The 13,866-nt window shown below is 40.6% G+C and overlaps 1 protein-coding gene across 2 annotated transcripts; it reads right to left on the bottom strand.

Moving 5' to 3' along the window:
* Positions 1-772: 772 nt before the first annotated feature.
* Positions 773-13,045, bottom strand: LOC308102547 (breast cancer metastasis-suppressor 1-like protein-A). 2 transcript variants are annotated; one of them, XM_080452308.1, is made up of 11 exons: positions 12,785-13,045; positions 11,862-11,952; positions 11,005-11,132; positions 8,429-8,508; positions 6,532-6,628; positions 5,155-5,301; positions 4,598-4,687; positions 4,210-4,274; positions 4,045-4,087; positions 3,488-3,617; positions 773-3,168 (listed from the first exon to the last, which is right to left on the bottom strand). In XM_080452308.1, the coding sequence occupies exons 1-11, from the start codon at positions 12,909-12,911 to the stop codon at positions 3,051-3,053; spliced, it is 1,116 nt and encodes a 371-aa protein (XP_080308434.1). In that variant the 5' UTR covers positions 12,912-13,045; the 3' UTR covers positions 773-3,050. The 2 variants fall into 2 exon arrangements, with proteins under 2 accessions (XP_080308434.1, XP_080308435.1); XM_080452309.1 differs by lacking the exon at positions 5,155-5,301.
* Between the last annotated feature and the right edge of the window lie 821 nt (positions 13,046-13,866).

The following is a 13,866-nucleotide window of genomic DNA, read 5'->3' as shown; positions in this document are numbered from 1 at the left end:
ATAAACATTCCTACACTAGGACTAACCGTGCATTATCAGTACTATTGATCAAAAGTGCCGAGTCTATTTGATCAACTAGCTACTTCTGAGTGAAGTGGCATTGCCTTGGACCATCAGCATTTGCCCCTGGGGTCATTCAGATGGACAGTCAGGGAAGAACATGGGCATATCAGACAAGATTCCTTTATCGATCGCAATATGTAGTGCTAATCTAGTGAGTGGTGCTCTGGCAGGAACAGAAGTGACTGAAAGGTTGAACAGCACAGCGGTCTGAAGAGCCATTATCAAATAGGGCCAGCTCAGCATTCCCCACCCCCTTAAATAAGCCACTTTTTGTGGAGGAGGAGCACAGACCGCCAGGTTCAGTGAACCTCGTGGGTGACTTTGGGTTGAGCATTGTCAGAGTTCTTAGTTTATACAATGGAGCACTATGGGAGATTGTGTCTTTTCTTTCTCTTTTCTTTTGCAAACTATGCCACTTCCAATAGGCTCTTTAAGTGCTACTCAAAAGCTCCGCTATTTCTTATGAAAAAGCTCAACTGTCCTTCCAAGTCTGAGGAGAGAAAAATCTGCTTGAGTTGAGCCAGTTGAGTCTGTAATCATGTAAATGCACAGGCGTATCCATTTCACCAGATATGCATACAGATGAAGAGCACATACATAACTTCATAGGTTTGCATACTACTTTAAATAAAGAGCTTCTCATTCTCTTCACCACTCCATATGTAGCACTGAGAAATGCATTTCTGGGTTTAAAGTAAAGAAAGAGTCCTTTTCGATGATAAAAATGAAACCTTTTATTAGCTGTACATGCATTGGCACAATGACATACTGTATGAACTTTACCTTGCACACAAACCGAAAAAGAAAAAGAACCAAGGCATAGTGCAAAACCTTTTTTTTTATGCCAAGTCAGTAAACACAATGTACAAATAAAAATGAACATACTCGCGATAAACTATTAAAAAACATTCTAATTACAGTTTATGTTGATGCCACATGTGGCTTCACAGACTCTTAAAACATCTTAAGGTTCATTTTATAATGTCCAATGGACTTCTTAATAGAATATTATTGGCAGGTAATACTTTGAAAACAGATATATGCAAATAATACGTGGAAAATATGAAGCACCGGTAACAACATAAAAGCAACCAAATTCATCTTTCAACCAAACATATTTACACATACCCAAACACTACTATACTTTCTTTACACCCTATAACTATTGGGAGTGGTTAACATTGCATTGGATGGATTGTACAAAAGTCAAACAAAACTGGAATCCCCTCAGTGTTGCATTCTTAGTGTAACATATACTGTTATAAACCAACGTTTCGGAACTTCTATTTCACAGACAGCAGAGGAGACGACAATGGTGAGCAGGGATGGATAGAAGAGTCGGAGGAGGAGAGGAACCAAAGAAAGATGACAGGAAGATAAGCTTCCTGTCCAAACATGTACCATGGTTGAAGGATATATGGTATAAATGACTCCCTTATGAACCACCTTGTCTAATTTGTATCCATATTTTCTTTTTCAACCTGAGACACACTGAATTAAGCCCAAAGCCGACACTTCTGGCTGAGTTGATATGTAAATGCAGGGCTGAGCGATTAGAGATGAGATTTGTTTGTCGGTTATCAAAAAAAAGAAATTGAACAAATCTATGAAGTTTCGTTTTCAGCTGGTTTTGATGTGCTTCAAGTTTTAGTAAGAAAACAAGAGCCATTCAACAAATAGATCGGTATATATGCCATCATTTTGTCAACGATGACCTTCTGCCCCCTTGTAGTGAACTCAGAGCATGTTTCTCACGCAGAAAGTAAACAATGGCTCCACTGTTCAACACTACGTAACCAAAAATGAAGATTATTTTTCAACAACCGAACCAAACCCAGGAAAGCCAAAAATCGCTCAGCGCTATGCAGATTATCAAGCTCTAGGCACTCTCAGACACATGGCAGCGTAATGGGAGATGGCAGAAAGAGGAGCTACAGGGTTGAGATCACAGTGAATAAAACACAAAGCACATCATTATCATTACCAGCATTATTGTCATCAGCTCTGTACAGTCAACACAAGGCAAACCCCTAACTGGCTGTCAGTGTGTGTAGGTTGACAGATGCTACAGTGCATTCTACTGTACGCAAGTCATACAGAAGGGCTTCTTTGATGTCTTCTCTACCAAGGGTTTTCTGTCAAGCCTGAGTTTGCACTCAACAAAACTGATCCCTTCACTTGCAGTTGATTGATCATAGCTCACCTAGTCTTCACCCATTCTCTCTACTATTGTTTAGAGAGTTGTGCAATCCTGCACAGATTTATTTAAAATATTAAAACAAAAGAATGTCCTGATTCCTGGACAGGGGGTCCCTAATGCGGCTTTACGTAATTTACGTATATTGTGTGGATCTTGGTCTTGAGAGGCAAATCAAACACACTCCAGACAGTATTGTCTTAATACAGCAGATTTCACTCACTCGTCCATTCGTTCAGTAACCCGCTTTGACCCGCTTTCGACCCTCTCACTGCTGAAACAACATCAGAATAAGGCTTCACTGTAGCGCTACAGTGGTTCAGGACGTTGCGTTTTGTTTTGTCAGCCTAGGCATTGTCTCATCTTAAAAAAGGCACGTGACTTGGCTCCGTGGTTCACAGTTCATGACCGTTCTGTTTTCCTCCATGTTGTTTTAGTATCGTTTTGTTCAATTAGCAGCACTTGACATCCATCTCTGTTCCAGAGAGAGTCCGTTCCAGAGAGAATGACATGTCCCCTCATCGCAAATATCGACATGCGTACATATTTACAGAGAATGTGGATTCCACGGACAGCATCGAGAGAAGAGCTTGATATATTTTGCCGGTTGACATGAAGTTTGTGTTTGCTGCTCAGTGGGAGAAAAGATTAGGTTTGTGTGAGACGTTTATACTGAGCATACTTTTTGTATGTGTGTGCAGTAGAGAGAAACAGAAAACAAAGAGTTGTTTGTGTGTGTGTGTGTGTGTGTGTCTCTGCGTGTGCTGTGCGTGTCTGTATTTAACCAAGTTTAAGAGTGTTTGATAGTGTATTTGCCTTTCTGCAGCTGGGAGATGTATAGTTTTGACTTGGTTCCATCCAGCCGTTTGAACCAAACCTCATCATGGTTGATGGTGGTGATGATGGCACTGCAGTATGCACACAGAAAAAAGTTAGATTCATGTCTATCACTACACACATAAATATCACTATACACAATAACTTCTAAATCGCTTTTTGCACAGTCAAATGTTCTCCCCATTTTTCATGTGGGTTAGGTTTAGGAGTGGATTCAGCGTGGTTAAGGTCAGAGTAAGGATGTAGAAGAGTGTAAAACACAGTCATTTACTATTAAATTTGTGAGAACCTAAGTAATAATCTCTGTATCCTTGTGAAGACATCTGCTACTTGCAAAGATGATAGTAGTAACACACAAACACACACACACACACGCACACACAAATTTACCTAGTGGGGAACTCATCCTTCCTGTTGATGCAGATGGCCTGTCCTCTGCAGTACCACTGGCTGTCATAATACAGTCGTCCATCTTCTGAGCGTGCCACATGATGGTGCCTTTCTGGCCTCACTGCCGGGACTGGAAGGAGTGAGAGAGGGCGGAGGGAGGGGTGAGAGAGAGACAGAGTGGAAAGTAATAGAAGGACAGACAGGGTGGGCAAGGAGCAAGATTGTGATGAAAAAGTTACAAACACAGAAAAGTGAGACGGGGGCAAGGGAATAGAGTGAGAAAGAGAGAGGCAGGGCAACAGACAGGCAAGGAGAGGGAGAAAAGGAAGTATCCAAGCACAGAAAGTAGAAGGAAAAATATAGTGGGGGTGGGCAGAGGGAGAGGAACAATCGTCAAACATTACTCTCCAAATACCAGTGCAGTGTGACTAACAAATCATCCATTTCTGCACTTTTTCCTCAGTAAAGGCTATGAATCAGCTCTTTACTTCCTGGCTATTTGTGGGCTACAAACCATTGTGAGCCAAATATCGATTGTAATGGAGGAAGATACTTACCATCGACCTTCACTCTGTGAGGAGGACCTATTGATGCCATTGCCTGAGGAAGTTTTGGACGCAGGAGGTTAGACAAAATAAAAAAATAAAAACAGAAAACAAACTTCAGTACCATCGATCAATGCATAGGGAAGCCTTGTTTATGTTTGAGTGCTTCCTTTATACCTTTCTTATTGCTGTCCAGTCTTCAAGGATATCCAGGTCTTGCAGCATGTAAACAATATATGGTCGTGATATAGATCGTCAAGGACAATGCGCTTTAAGAGGCCGTGGAGATATATGGCTGTTGAATGTGTTTGTCATTGCAGTGCTACATAATATGTCAAACTGTAAATCTGTATCGATTTACTTAATATGTTATTTTTTCAAATGTTATATTTTCTGCTGGGTTTCATTTTTGTCTGTTTTCACATTTTGAGGCAATGTTTTCTTACGCCATTTGTTGTTTTTTGTTTTTCTTAGGCTCACCAAAATTCCAACTTTTCTTAACTTGAGAAGGTGGGAGAAACAAGACAAGCAAGGACACACAAAATGGAAGAAAAAAAAAGGATATCAGAAACGACAACTGGCTTCTTCTTCTTCACAGGGCAGAATGGATCTTTCTTCTTATTTTTCCGTGAGTGCAATCCATCGTTCCACAACTCTGTGGAGAGCAGAGACAGCAGATTAAGGGGATGAGAAAACCAGGGCTCCCAAATCACCTGCTTGCGTGGTATATCTGTGGTCCTATCTCTTTAACGAGCCGTTTAAATAGGAACACTGATGGTGTGGCATTTGAGAGATGTGGACGCTGTTACTCAATGATGTATAGTAGCTATCACAAGCGGCTCGCCTAGATTCCACTACAATACACATGCTAGTTATACTAAGCAGATGTACAGTATGTTGGTTACTTGTTCACATGTAAAGTTGTTTAGATAGACATATACTGTTTGCTTGTCTACAAATACTAAGAATGTTATTTAGAAAACATATCGTTTAGACATGCTAGGTTTGATGTTTACCTGGTATCCTAGTTGCTATGTAGCACTTAATTGTTTTCTTTGAACTACTTGACAATTTACCCTGTCAATTAACCCTGTCACCCTGACTAAGGTTTATGCCACTTACTCTGATCTAAACAAATCTGTGCCCGTCGAGGGCCTGGTGATTTGGAGGAAGGAATGGTTGCCTCCGGAACCACAATGTGGCCCTGCGGGCCTGGGATTGAATCCGACCAGAGCCTTCCTTCTGTATCTTCTCCACTACAGTTCTTTGCTAGAAATACAGTATTTATTTTCCACTCTGCTGTACACAAAGCCGTTTCAACCAATAACTCATGTAGCAATATGGACTCTAACATAATACACATGTGTTTTATGTACCATTGAAACCAAAGAGGACTTGATTTTGCCCTCTAAATCATATCTATAGCTGTACATATTTGTACTGGAGTGTAGCCCTTTAAAGCAGCTAACGCCAGTGCCAGAGCAATGACCGTAGTTCTGAATGTGGTGCAGTGACATCAGCTCAGTGTGAGTTTATGCTGGAGGTGTGAGTGTAAACTGAAACTGTGACATGTGTTTACTTGCCACTCAACAAGAGGTGGCATGAATTTAAATGAGTGCCAACTGTGTGCGCTAACACGTGTCTCCGGGTGTTAGTGCTAAGTGTTGCCAATGTTATATCTGGTGTTAGGGGAGCAACTAAGTGACAGAGGTAATGTGTTTTATTTATAGTCAAGACCTAAGTTGTATTACAAATAGCCCTCTTCCTATGCTATTAGCTATACTGGTCTTCTGTTATATTCATTTATCAATTAGGGCATTGAGTTACTTAATCTTTTAATGGTATCCTTCAAGTAATGGTATATTGCTACATCAAGGGACCAATTACACTTAAACCAACATCCTCTAGCATGGCCATTAATACTGGTAAATGACCATTTAGATATACAACATATATCTATATCTATGACAGCTAACTAGACTATGGAGCCTTCAGAGAAGTCTGTGTTTACAGTATGTCTGTATTCTGTAAGCATCTCTGTTCCTAACATTACACCCAAAAACCGCAGCTGTAAATAAGAATGTAATCCTAGCAATGCACAGCAATTTGTATATAAATATATTCATTAAGAGAAACATGATATAGCCACATTTGAAAATAAATAAATGAATAGAACATTAATGACAAATGGCAATTTTTTAAAGCATATCTATATATACACACACACTGTAAACACGTTTGTTAGGTACATAAGCAAAGGCAGTGTGAAGAGTTTGACAATATAATATATACATTGAAAAAGTTGTTTCAGTGCGTAAACTAAACGTATGTCATTTAATCAACAGAGAACTTTAATTTCCTCTATATATATATAAAACCTTTTTTAAAGGTGTATTTGTTAATATTGTATAGGGGTCCCTCTTGGTTCACTCACTGTATAGTATACATTGTATTACATTATATGTATTCCTATATAAATGAACAGTGTCTTCCTGGTACCTGAGGTGATGTCAATACTGTGCCTGTCCTCCTCCAGCCTTCTGATCTTCTCCTCCAGTTCGCTCTGCACCGTGTCAAACAGCAGCAGCTTCTCACTCTGGAACACAGACAACAGTCACTGATTGGCCAGACGCAAACAGGAAGTGAGACACTTATTCGTCCTAGGGCAGATCTAGAAGGCGAGCAGCCTTTCTACCCCGGGTCTAAGTAGCCTCGCCCTTTCGCTCTACATTAGACGAGTGTTGCATCTAGAAGAGGCATCGTCACCAAAGCCTGACTAGGGGTTCCAACACACATGCAATAGAAATTAAGATCATAGCGCAAGAGTACACTCTGTTCACTTCTGTCTATTGACAGTTCCACTGAAAAGTGGCGTACTATTTGGATTTATCACGTTTTATCCTGTGTGGTGTTATATGTTTGGTTGTCTAACATTGTGCTTTGTTGTGGTTTGTGTTATTTTCTAACTCTAGCTACGAATCCAATTTCCCTTTCGGCTCAATATAGATGTGAATCCACTCCAATCACAGGGTGTTCCACAAGCGCCGGCTGCTGGCCAGATAGCCGTACATCATAACATGTCCGGCCGGCTACTTTTTGTAAGTGTACTAAATCTTGTCGGACACCTGCAAGTCCCTCACATCCTGGTCAAGTTTTCTTTGTATCCGTCCCGATTCGGTATTTGGTTTCCTAATACAACCGTGTGGTGCAAGCTTCAATTAGCCTACATTTACTACTCCAATGTAGGTAAGATAATAACTCCCCTTGAAACACTGCAGACTTTAGGCGACGTTGGTGTCAGGCATGCTTTCACTTTAAAAGATATATATATTTTTGGCCTTTATTTCAAAAACAGGGAGAGAGTCGGGGAGTGACATGCAGCAAAGGTCCACTGGGCTTGGGAATCGAACCCGGGACATGCTGTCAGGCTGCATCAGAACATACCGTATATGTGGCACGAGCCTTAACCACTTGGCCATCAGCACCCAGGCATACTTTCACCTTTGATCATTAAATTACATAAAACATGTTTCAAAACATGTCTGCAACACATGTCTACATTAATAATAAATGGTATCCTGTTATTTCACGTGCAAGGCATCAAACGCATTATATTGGTAGAATGTGGTTGCGCTGAACGCAATGGTAGATTGTCTGCACTATAAAATCTGTTAAATTTAGGTCAGACAGCATCGCTACAGTTGGACTAATATATAAGCTGCTGCTGGTAAAGCCTCAGTCCATAGTACTACGGGGTCCTTGCCAAAAAGAGCAGATCTAAAGTACTATTTAACCCATTTAGAACCGGGAAAAAATCAGTGTCATTTTTAGATTTCTTTGGGCTACTAAAAAGAATAGCAGATATACAAGCTCATAGCGCGGCACTCAGCTTGTAGATCTGCTATTTTTTTTTTTTTTTATAATCGTGAAAATGTGTGCAAATCTTTTAATATATATATGTTTTTTTTTAAGCGAACATTTGTAAAGAAAATTTGTTCCAGGAACCACCCCCAGAAGCAAAGATTTTAGTTACAAATGTTCGCTTAAAAAAAAATAAGATTTGCAAAAAAAATATCATAAATATAGCAGATCTACAAGCAGATCTACAAGCTCATAGCACGGCACTCGGTGCCGTGCTATGAGCTTGTATATCTGCTATTTTTGAATAGCCCAAAGAAATCTAAAATGACAGAGATGCATGCGTTGAATGGGTTAAGAACGCATCACATCACAACCGGTTTACATTTCTTAGTACGATGGTGTCGCATGTCGAAAATAGCCAATCTATAAGTTCACAACGTGTCGCATCTCACAGTGTGTAATGTATTATGAACACCTTTCTTTTATCACATCACAGATTGTGCCAAAACACAACACTGATATGTTGTCCTCTTACCTCCCAGTGTTGACAGGCAGCCTGGATCTCACACTCATATTTGTTCTTCACTGATTCCAAACACAGTTCTCTGTAGATCCCTGAAACAAACATGGTTACATGGTTGGACATAGCACCACACTTTTCACGTCATACAGTATATTACTTGGGGACAAGAATCATCAGGGACATCCCGATAAGATGTTATATAGACTTTTAAGTGCTGATTCCATATGCATTGCGATTCTGTACATATTCCAAATCAGCATTCAAATGAGTGATCTTTCCGTTTACTTAATACTGTGCTATGAAGAACAGCTGAATAACCTCATTGATATTCTATATCATTAAGATGTTGAACAACTGGCTAGGTACTCCACCAGTATTGAATTTCAGCATAACCCTTCGAATATAATAAAAATACAACCATTTTATTTCGGAATCATTACAATATAAGAATAATATTTCTGCTTTTTGGTATATACTGTAATACAGTCCTGTATGTACTTAGTGTACATCCATCCTTGCAGCACTAATGCACATTCTGCACTGCCGCTATACCTAAATGTACCATCTCTGAGATGTTATTGCATTTTGTGATTATTTCAGTTTTATGTTGGGCTTTATTTTGTTGAGTTTTGCTTTATGTTTCTAGTTTTCTATGCTGCTGATAGGACTTTTTTGGCCACTGCAACAACCAAATAAGAAATAATAGTAAAGTCTTAATCTTATTTCCAATCAACTCAAAAAACAAGTAGTGTCCATAGGGAAGAACAAGAATTAGACTTCTTTAAAATAGATTTAAGGCATGCCTTATAAGAAGTCCAAAAAGGAGACACAGCAAGAATAGGTCATGATAGTGACATGACAAGGATTCAAACATATCACAGCTAGGTCTGTGCCGTTTATATATTGCATTAATTGGTTGAGCCACCAAGACCCTTTTTCATTTTTTTACTATGTCCAAGTGAGTTAGCAGGATGCTTTATACGTTGACATTTGTGTCACTGCCAAGAACTGTTCCTTTTTTGCCAGCAAAGACACAAAAAACAAGGTGTAGCTGAACATAAGGACAAGCCAGTATGGGATTCAGACAATGAGAGTCCCATTCTCTTGCCTTGGTTCAGATTAGCTGTCTGCCCAATCTGTCAGACTCGCCTACACTGGACATATATTACACTACGCCCACACTTCTGTGCTCACACTCAATACTTTGCACCCTCTCTCAATCTCAACAAGAATAGGCTAATGGGACAGTAAACCATGCCAGCTTGAAAAACGCCCACTCAGCAGCAGTTCAGAACTAATATTGTAACAATAAATCAGAAATTGTGAAACAACAACAGTAGATCAACCCTCTCTGGTTTGAAACAGACTACTACTAGAGGAAAAAGATCACAATGTACCAGCAATCATGGGTTAAAAGGATGTCCGTCTTCTGCCTTTAAACGCTTTAAATGTCACTAAGCAGTTCAGAGACCATACTGTAGCAGTATATGAAATAGCTTCACAACTATGTAAAGTTAATTACAACAGGAGGTATACTATACTAGTGGTTCGCCGCCGATCCGACCTATGTCTGAGTCATAGTGTTGGGGGCTTTGTCAGAGTACCCGTTTTTGTGTCCCTTTTGTGCCTATATATGGAGATCTCTGTACCGGTCTGTCTACCTGTGTGACCCTTTCATGTCCATATATGGAGATCTCTGTATCAGTCAGTCCTTGTCCCTTTCGTGCCCATATATGGAGAACCCTGATGTCGTCAGTATTATGCCCATATATTGGCATGCCCATATATGGACATATGGGTCAGCTCGGCGGTTCAACCGCATATCCGATTTGATGTCGATTGGTCCCATATATGGGCATAGCGGTTGGATCTGTGTCTCTGGACAACCAGATCTCCATATATGCCTATACATGGGCATATCGGGTTAGTTTATGGTTATGTCTGAGTTATAAGACATGCCTATATATGGGCCTATCGGGTTTGTTTAAGCAGTTTGCAAACAAAGCACAGAAAGTACAGTTCTATTCACCTGTTTCCTAGGCTGTGTGTTTTCCACTTCCTGTCGATTTGATCCAATGAAATTAAATGAAACTGGTCAGATGACCAATGATATCCAATGAAATCGACAGGAAGTGGAAAACACACAGCCTAGGAAAAAGGTGAATACAAAGGGATGCTAAAGAGGATTAAACCCAAGAAAGCACTATGGCTCGTTTCCATTGGGGTCCTGTGTATTGAAATATTTCTGGTGATAGACTTGGACTTTTTACAGGGGCCAGTTCCGAATTGCAGCCACCTGTAAGTGCTCTTTTAGAGCGGTTTTGAAGGAGAGTGAGGATTCACACTTTGTTGGTAGGGCATTCCACATTTTGGTGGCATAGCAGTAGAACAAATTTAACCCCTTGTTTGAGGCGAATCTGGGTTGAACGTGATTTGTGGAGCTCCCTCTGGTGCTGTGTTTGTGGACGTCTTTGACGTACATTGAGGACGCACATTGAGGTTTTTCCAGTACGTGGAAATGTGCTGCTGTATAAATAATGTTTGGCTGGGCGCCTGTTGGTAGAACACAATGTAATATTATAACCCACCAGCAACTTTGGTCCTGATCTGCATGTTCTCCTGTAGGTTGGCTAAAGGCTCCAGATACTCTTGAGCACAGCCAGCCATCACCTCCTGGAGCTTGATGTCCACCTGGCTCAGACGCTCCTTGTACAATCTAGGGCAGAAGAAAAGAGGTAAATAGGTGAAAACAGCAGATCTACAAGCTCAAAACTCATAACAACGCAACGTGAGCTTGCACCTCGGCTATTTTTGCAAGAGCATTTCTCTTTTTGGTTGGCAAAAGCTTGTCAGGGACTGTACAGTATGTTGTGGGGCCTACCACTCGATAGTAAGACAGATGACAACCACTCCACAGAACCTTAGTGAACTGCACATGTCTCATCATTGTTTCGTTTGTAAATGTCCAATTCTAAAGTAATTAACCACATACATAACCCTATGTACTTTATAGTAGTAGACCGGAGTCACCCCAGAGGTCTACACTAGCCCGGCTATGCCCACTCCTTTTTTTCTCTCTACACTATATCTTCGTCGAAGATAGCCGAGCTATAAAATCACATTTTGAGCTTGCAGATTTGCTATTTTTGCAGAATGTTCTATAGTTGCGGTTCATTATTCCTTCAGTACAACATGCAGGCAACCAATGCCCTTTCTGGACATATAAAGAAGCAGAGTACTCAAGAAGATGCCAGTAGATTTGATGATTGTTAAACCATTAAAACCGGGAAAGCATCCGCGTCGTTTTCGATTTTAGCGCTGGCTCTTCAAAAATAGCAGATCTACAAGCTCGCTTGTACAAAAAAAACTTTAAAGTGTGACAACTACTGATTTCGAAGGCATTCGTAGAATCGGCCTCAGGTCTTAATTCAACAACAGAGCCTACTGTTCTTTCAGGTCTGTGAACTGCTTCTCCAGTGTGGTCATCTCATCAAGGCACTCCATCCTCCTCCTCTCGCAGTCTTCATCGTCCATCTCTGTTCACACACCACACAGGGAGACGGGGGGAAAAGACAGGTTAGGCATCATCATGGCTATATACCTCTAGTCTAGGGAAATCAACAGCAGCTTTAACCTTCAGTTACAGTAGTCTGTCATGTCATGTCACCATCAAATTATACTCTCAAACTTGCAGTGTCCCTAGGCAGTGTAAAGTAACGAAGTACATTTACTCAAGTACTGTACTGAAGTACAATTTTGAGGTATTTTTTACTTTAGTGGAGTATTGCCAATTTTCAATACTTTTACTTCTACATCACTACATCTCTGAGGAAAGTATTGTGCTTTTACTCCACTACAATTATTTGAAAACTTTAGTTACTTTGTAGATTCAGATTATTACTACTAAACATACATTAATTAACCACTATAAGCTCTATATATATATTTCGGCTATTTGAAAATAGCCGTTGCATTGTGAGCTTGTGGATCTGCTATTTTCAGAAGATTTGTATACATTTTGAAAACTTGAAATGGGACATTCTGCATAATGAGTACTTTCACTTTTGGTACTTTAAGTATATTTTGATGTCAATACTTTTGTTTTGTACTTGCACTTCAGCAAATTCTGTATACCATACTTTTACTTGTAACGGAGTATGACTAAATTGTGGTATTGATACTTTTACTCAAGTAAAAAAGGTGAGTACGTTTCTTCCACCACTGGGAATGACAATGGGGTTTATTGTTTTCAGTTTATCTGACACTGTTCGCCTTGATCTCAACGGTAAAAGCACAGATTTGGCTGTGGGTGAAGTTGAAATTGTACACACAGATCACACAGATGTGATCTAGTAGATCTCTTTATACCCGAGCTGTCTCCATCTTCAGACACGGACGAGCTGACGGTGTCCTCCTCGTCCGTGCTGCTGCCGTCCTGGTCGGGGAAATCCACCTCCATGTCGTCGTCCTTCTTATCCCGGGCGTGAACCGGCATGGCGTCGATTAGATGGGAGAGTGAGATGTTTGTGTACGTTAATAATGTTAATCTAAATCTAAATGTTTTCAACTATCGAGGACCGCTGCTAACCCCGGCTAGCCACATATTATTCTACACAGAGTAGCTCTGAGCTCAGTGTTGCCATATTCTGTGAGAGAAGTGAGCAACCAGATCTAGGAAAACAAGCCCAAAATAAGCAACTAGACCACATGAGCAAGCACTGTGAGCTTGTAGATCTGCCATTTAAAAAACAATTCTTGCAATAAAATGTGGATTATTTTGAATGCCTTTTGAAACATTCGAATCTAGCAACACAAATGTTCCCTGGCACAAAAACATTTTCATGAAAATATTTTGAGAACCACTGGTTTAAATAATATTTCTTTTAAAATGGGAAGCAAGCCTAAATAAGCACGTACATTTTAGAACCAAGCCCAAAAAAACGCAACCCGCAACTACGAATATTTACAAGCAACTTTACAGAAAAAGAAGCCCAAAGTCGCTTATAATAAGCGGACATGGCAACGCCGGCTCTGAGCTCTAGAAAACATGGCCACCGCCGAGGACCAATCACTTTGCAGGTGGCTGATCCGGTCTGGGGGGTCTAGAACGGATACGGAAATAGTCCCTGCATTTGGGCGCAAATGACCGAAAACAGTAGGCGGGCTTTAGACCGGATTAGAGCAGTGAGCACTGAGCAGTAAATAGAAAGCAGGCTTTCCACAGGTGCTGCGGAAAGCCTGGTGACGCACGGTTGACATCCATAGTTTTGAGGCTCTGGGTCATTCTGCGTTTAGCTAGTTAGTTGCCAGGCAACCGCTGCAAATTCTTGTTAGTTTTTTCTTTGAGACACACATACGGTTATTTCGGGGCTTGGCCGAATCCGCCATTCCTTCCCCGGATCAAACAACACAGCTGACCATTGGAATTGCATTAGGGAACGTACATTGTT

This window comes from Gymnoscopelus braueri (genome assembly GCF_963280865.1).
Source record: "Gymnoscopelus braueri genome assembly, chromosome: 16".
NCBI classification, from domain to species: Eukaryota; Metazoa; Chordata; class Actinopteri; order Myctophiformes; family Myctophidae; genus Gymnoscopelus; species Gymnoscopelus braueri.
This window is presented reverse-complemented; position numbering and strand designations above follow the sequence as displayed.